The sequence below is a fragment of the Etheostoma cragini genome, chromosome 4 (assembly GCF_013103735.1).
Source record: "Etheostoma cragini isolate CJK2018 chromosome 4, CSU_Ecrag_1.0, whole genome shotgun sequence".
In the NCBI taxonomy this organism is placed as follows: domain Eukaryota; kingdom Metazoa; phylum Chordata; class Actinopteri; order Perciformes; family Percidae; genus Etheostoma; species Etheostoma cragini.
This window is the reverse complement of record NC_048410.1, coordinates 12257866-12263778: the sequence shown is the minus strand read 5'-3', so window position 1 is coordinate 12263778 and position 5913 is coordinate 12257866. Positions and strand designations below refer to the sequence as shown.

At 40.3% G+C, this 5913-nt stretch overlaps 1 protein-coding gene across 1 annotated transcript; it reads right to left on the bottom strand.

Moving 5' to 3' along the window:
• Positions 1 to 1730: 1730 nt before the first annotated feature.
• On the bottom strand, positions 1731 to 3575 carry smug1 (single-strand-selective monofunctional uracil-DNA glycosylase 1). Its single transcript, XM_034868667.1, has 2 exons — positions 2892 to 3575; positions 1731 to 2308 (listed from the first exon to the last, which is right to left on the bottom strand). Exons 1-2 carry the CDS (start codon positions 3219 to 3221, stop codon positions 1778 to 1780), a joined length of 861 nt encoding a protein of 286 aa, XP_034724558.1. The 5' UTR covers positions 3222 to 3575; the 3' UTR covers positions 1731 to 1777.
• Positions 3576 to 5913: the final 2338 nt, after the last annotated feature.

Below are 5913 nucleotides of genomic sequence, written 5' to 3'. Positions count from 1 at the left end.
GTCTCAATTTGCGGGACGCGTGAATCGGGCTTCAAGCGCTGTGCGCGCACGCGCTACGCGGGACGGGTGGTCACCCTACCGGGAAGTAAATACAATAATTTTATTACCAGATTACCAGATACTTGTATTGAGTTACAGATTTAATCTCGGAGCCGTAAAAGATGTTCTTTTAGATTTTCCACTAATCCTTACAAAGTTCTTGCTGTTAGAGAAGCTGTTGAGAGAAGCAACTTTCAAAGGTCTTTATTCATTTTGTCTTAGCCTTTTTAGAGAAACCGTGTTTTGACTTGTCATAGTAGGAAAAGCACTTGTCAATAATAACATTAACATTGGCTCTGTTCTATTCCAGTGCCCTAGGAAGCCGTGAAAGTGAGCCAGCATACACAATGCCAGGACCTGACACTGTAGCAGCTAAATAGAATTCCGACATTATTATTGTATTATTTATACTTGCTTGTCTTTTTCTACTGCGACAAGACACATTTCACCTGTGTTTCACCTGGCTCCACTTCATTCATGACAGGATACAACTGAATAAGTTGAACTAATTAATTTCCCATTAACTTAAGCCTTACTTACCATTTTACCATGCTAAATATTAGCCTTAGTTGTCATCTTTCAATTACCAGAGGGAGATAATAATTTTTAAATTTCATTTCTCTATATTTATTAAAACAGCAAGAGTGCTGAGCCGAGAAATACACAGAATAAAAAAATAAGAAATAAATGCATTATCCCATCAAAATAAAAGACAATTCAAAAAGAATTTTTTTAAAAAACAAAACAAAATAATAGTCTTGCACAGTGGTCCAGCATGAAGAATACAACTGTATATTTACAAAATAGTTTTGTCATATCAGAATATCTCTGAACTAAGCTACATTAGGACAGTTAAGTAAACTGTACTTTAATCGAAATGCCTTGTTTTTAAAATGTATGAAGAAAAGTTGAAATGACAATTGTTCAATTTGGTCACTGAATACCTTTTGAAGGTAAATTAAAATGCCTAGTATGTGTATTTACCGTACTGCCTTTAGGAATCTATTTTCATGTTTAGTGTTCATTGTGTGTCCCAATCAGTCTATGGTCCTAAGATGCATCATCATTAGCTAATACATATTGGGACATATTGTCCCCTAATACATATTATATTAGGTAATGCCTCCGGCTAGGCTGAATTTAAAGTTGAAACACCCTGAGATGTAAACCTACAAGTATACCCAGAGCACCTTATTGTAACATTAGTGTTTAGTTTAGTTTTTTTTTTTTTTTTTTTTTACAATGAATGGTTTACAGCCGAGTGCCGTTCTCCACATACACTGATCTGTAAAGAAAAGCCATCATAAAATGAACAGACGTACAGATCTTTACAGAAGAAGAAAATGTGAAGTTGCTAAACAGATGTGTTTACAAACACTAAAGCTGCATTCCAAATACAAATTATGTAGTGTTGCATGCCGTTAGCATACAATTGGAACATAGCACTTCTTCATAACATTAATCTTTGAACGTTGACCCTCTTGGTCATATATGCTGCACAAAGGATTGTGGGTCCGAATAGCCAGAAAAGCATGCTGGCTTGCATACTGCAAAATCCGACCGGATCCAGTTGGACATCCTGGTATTTTTTGCCCACTGCCTTTGACATACTATTTGGGACATACTAAATATTTTCCTGGCTTACTAAATAGTATGCAAGTATGGGTATTAAAATGCACCGATAGTCTCCATGTTGCTACTGATAACTTGAGGCACATGTCAGAGAAGGTTGAATAGTTCACATATTGTTCAGCAGTGACAAGACGCCAAGTTCTGCCAGCTTGGCATTGGCTACTTCCTCCCAGCCCTTATTGGCTAGTGGGTTTCTAGGAGACGGATGCATGATGCCCTCGACACGCACGTTGACACCTGCTGCTGATAGAGCTCGCCGCGCCCGCTGCTCCGCCACCCTTCCAACCCCGATCACCATGGAGACGCCCAATGCTTCCACCGCCTGGCACAGTGCAACGTCACACAGGGCCAAAAGGCCCTCCCGTTCACCAGCAGGCAGCTCAGGGGGGGTTAAATTCTTCCCACTGGCACCTATGAAAATGAGCGGGCATAGATTGTGCACAAAGCAGTGCTGGAAGAACAGTTCTGGTTCACCACACAACTTCCTGAAGAAGCCCCAGAAACGAGCACCACTCACTTCCTTCTGAGTGCAGGCAAGTCCTGTGATCCGCCTCTTAGGATGCTCGTCCGGAGGATGACCAACCTCCCCTGTGATCTTCAGCCAATCAACAACAGAGCTTACTTCTCCAAAGGGGACCTGTGCCAAAACAAAGAAAATGATTTTTTTTAAACACATTATAGAAAACAGTTACAGGAGTAAACTACATTGATTTAAACAAGTCAAAAATGTTTTTTTATAGGAAACCAGCACACCAAAATCTGGTTGGGGAAAACGTGGAAAATATAGCTCAAACTAGGTGTCTAAGTGATGGTAATTAATATAAGGATATGAGGTATATTAAATAAAATGCACAATCCCTCCACAGGACATATAGTCAAAACATATAATACCGGATCCATCTGACCTAAGGCACTTCATTTCAGTTAAAAGTGAATATTTCCAAACAAACCAACTGACACACTTTGAAAATGGGGCTTTCAGCCCTAAAGGGTCTGGGGCCCCTGTTTTGCTTAGGTGGTACTACACCCTTTGATTAAATGCCTCATTGCGAGTAGGCTGATCACTGTTGTTTGGTTGCTCCAGTTGAAAAAAAGGCTTGTCGTTGTCTTGGTTAGCTTCCGCAATCAGAACATTGTGCATTACTATATTGTCCATGCCCTTATGCTGATCTGACACGCTAATAACAGAATCAAAACCTATCTTTGTGCTGTGTGCTCACCCCGGTCTGTGCCATGCCGAAAGGTCCTGGATTCATCCCTAAAAACAGGATCCTTTGTCCGCTGTGACAGTACTTCTCCACGTAGCAGCGGTGGGTGTCCCAGGCGTACTCCAGCGGGTTGTAGATGTACCGGACAGGCTCGCTGAAGGTGAGCCGACGGAGGTGGGCGTTCAGCTCCAGTTCAACTTGCAGAAACCTGGAGGAGGCGGGCATTTTGACCTCCGGTACCAGTAAACCTTGCTCCTTTGATTCCCACAAAGGCTGTTCCTTCTCCCCATCTCCACGAGCGAGCGTATCCGTGTCATTTGCAGATGTATTGGAATCTAACATTACTGTCGTAAGCGTAGCCTATTAAACAAGTGCCGGTTTGTCATATAAATCGTAGCATCAACGATACGTTATAATAGCTCCCCAAAAGTTTTGACAATGCCAACTGTGCAGTAAGATTATGTAGACCTAGTACATGGCTACATACATAGTCAGTTAAAGACGGAGACCAGTGAAAGATATAGAAGCATTTTTCCGGTGATGGCTGAGCGTTACTGCGCAGCCTCCAATCTAGCTTGACAACGTAGACGTGACGTTAGCAACGTGAATGAAAGTTGTAAGTCTTCTGGTAGCTGTGCCAAGAGAAATCTCGATCACTCCCAGTCTTACAGAGAAGGAAAGCGTACGTTAGGAGATAACATAAGCACATGGTAATTATTGCTAACTAAAATGCTAGTTCACATTAGTAACTAAAGCTAAACAGCTAATGTAAATCCAAACTATCTGCTTACCCTATACTATACAGACACTTAAAGAAGTACTACTATACGGTACTGTTCGATGAGTCCTCTACTGGGCGATAGTACGTCGCGTGGTTATGACACAATAGTAAGCCTATTTTTACAAATACGTCCGCTACGGAGCCATACCGTGAGCTACAAGGTAATGGAGGCGTTTGTACATTGTTGTGTTTCTTTAGAAATAAACAATGGACAAATAGAGTCTTTAAACGCTTCAGATGTAAATTTATTCGCTGTAAAAGTGGCGCCAAAATGAATGGCAGTTAATGGAATGCTGACGGCGGGTGATGGCTTGGTAGCATTAAAATGATGTTCGATTCATCTTCTGCTTCTTCCTGCTAATACGTCATCTGACTGCATTCAAAGCGGTTGCCGCTCTCTATAGGAACACTTGTGTCATTACAGCGAATCAGAAGGATATTCATCTGGCCAGTTACACCTGAGCAGAATGGTTATTACACAATCTACAAGCTTGGTATGCCCATGGCACAAGAGGCCATTTCCTTCCACCAATTCTTATACCAACTCGTTTTTTTTCAGTGACTTTCGGTCAGCCTTTGTTTTTTTCATATTATTTCAGGCCCCCCAAAGTGGATTTTCCTGTACTATCAAGGGCGCGTCTTGTATTAATCGCTCTCTTCTCTTTATTCATTCTCTACATGATCTTATATTAGAATCTCTTTCTCATCTTGAGGCGCTTTAGGCCTAATTGCAAGCAGTGTTTGATGTACGAACCCTTCTACACTTCAGCCCTCAAAGTTCTGTTAAAGTGTTTCCAAGGTCAAGCATTAACCTTTATGTCAAATCTTGTTTTCAACTCATAAGTCTATCAACAAGCTCAGTCTTTTCCTAAAACTAATTAGAAAAAATAATTACATAATGAACAAAAGAAAGACATACTCTCCTCAGTATTCATCGGCAGCTTGCCTCGAAATATACTGCCCCAAGGCAACAGACAACATAGTGCAACACATAAAAATAGGGAATTGAAACATAGGTGAGAACCATAGGAGCAGGCACGGCAGTGGGTCAATAGACATGGAAAAGGTTGAAGAGTCTTTCATGATGCAGCAGGCTTTTCTTTGAAATGTTCTATAGTGCAGGAAACTGGTCCCAGTTATGATAATGTGCTGGTTTGTCTTCCCAACCCGCTGCAGGGCCTTCCTGTCTGCAGCTGAACAGTTTCCACCCCAAACCATGATGCAGCAGGTCAGTATGGCCTTTTCGGTAGACCTACATCTGTAGAGGATAGTTGTGCACAGACCCACTGTCTTTAGTCTTGTTATGATGTAGGCAGACATCGTTGAGCCTTATTCACTAAGGTTGTGTTATGGCTGTGACGTGCACCCCCAAGAACTTAAAACACCATCTTGCCAGTTTTCCCATCGACCTGTAGGGGGTTCTTAAAGTCAACAGTCGTCTCCTTTGTCTTTTCAACATTCAGAGGTTGTTGTCTCTGCACTAAATGTAACCATATCTTGGTGGTCAGCAAACTTGAAGATATGATTGCTCTGCTCTGATGTATAATAACACAGTTGTGGGTCAGCAGTGTGTACATGAATGATACTTACATTGTTTGTTGGTTGTTATTTTATCGAACACAGGGCACATCAAACTACAATAAAAACTGAAGGGAAATGTATTGTTTGACATATAACCTGTATTGTGAAATTCCTTCAATAAATTAAAAAAAACAACAACAAAAAAACACTACAATAATCAAACTAATTCACAAGCTGGCTCATGGGGCTCTGGGCTATTTTCCCTATAATCTAACCTTGGCATGTCCTAACATGCAGGAGACCAAAAATATCCTTATGTGAGAGGAAATACTTTTCATCCATAAATGGGTAATCATGAGAATTCTGGTAAGGACTGATGTGTGAAGTCAAAGTGAAAAGGATGTGTTTGTATTACTTAAAAAATAAATCAGAACATGAGTCAACTGGTTGCATGACTACTCTATTTAAAACATAATTTTACACTAACATAAAATAAAAGTAACAGGTGAATTTGAAACAGAAAATCTCATTTTTATCATGGTCAGGCTTTCTCTACATTGTATTTAACTCAAAATGAAGTCAACACAGCCAGTAGGCATACAAAAGTCCTTTACAAATTATTTTTATTTCAGCATAATAGTAAGAAGCCTCTCCTCATTTTCATATAGTTGAAACTAATTGGATCACAAGGGTACATATTAGTTAGCCCATTTTACAATAATCATTGTAACA

Coding starts and splice junctions, on each gene's coding strand:
- smug1 (XM_034868667.1), bottom strand. CDS start 3,221: ATGTTAGATTCCAATACATCTGCAAATGACACGGATACGCTCGCTCGT. Junction 2,309..2,891: donor TCGGCATGGCACAGACCGGG/GTGAGCACACAG, acceptor GTTTTGGCACAG/GTCCCCTTTGGAGAAGTAAG.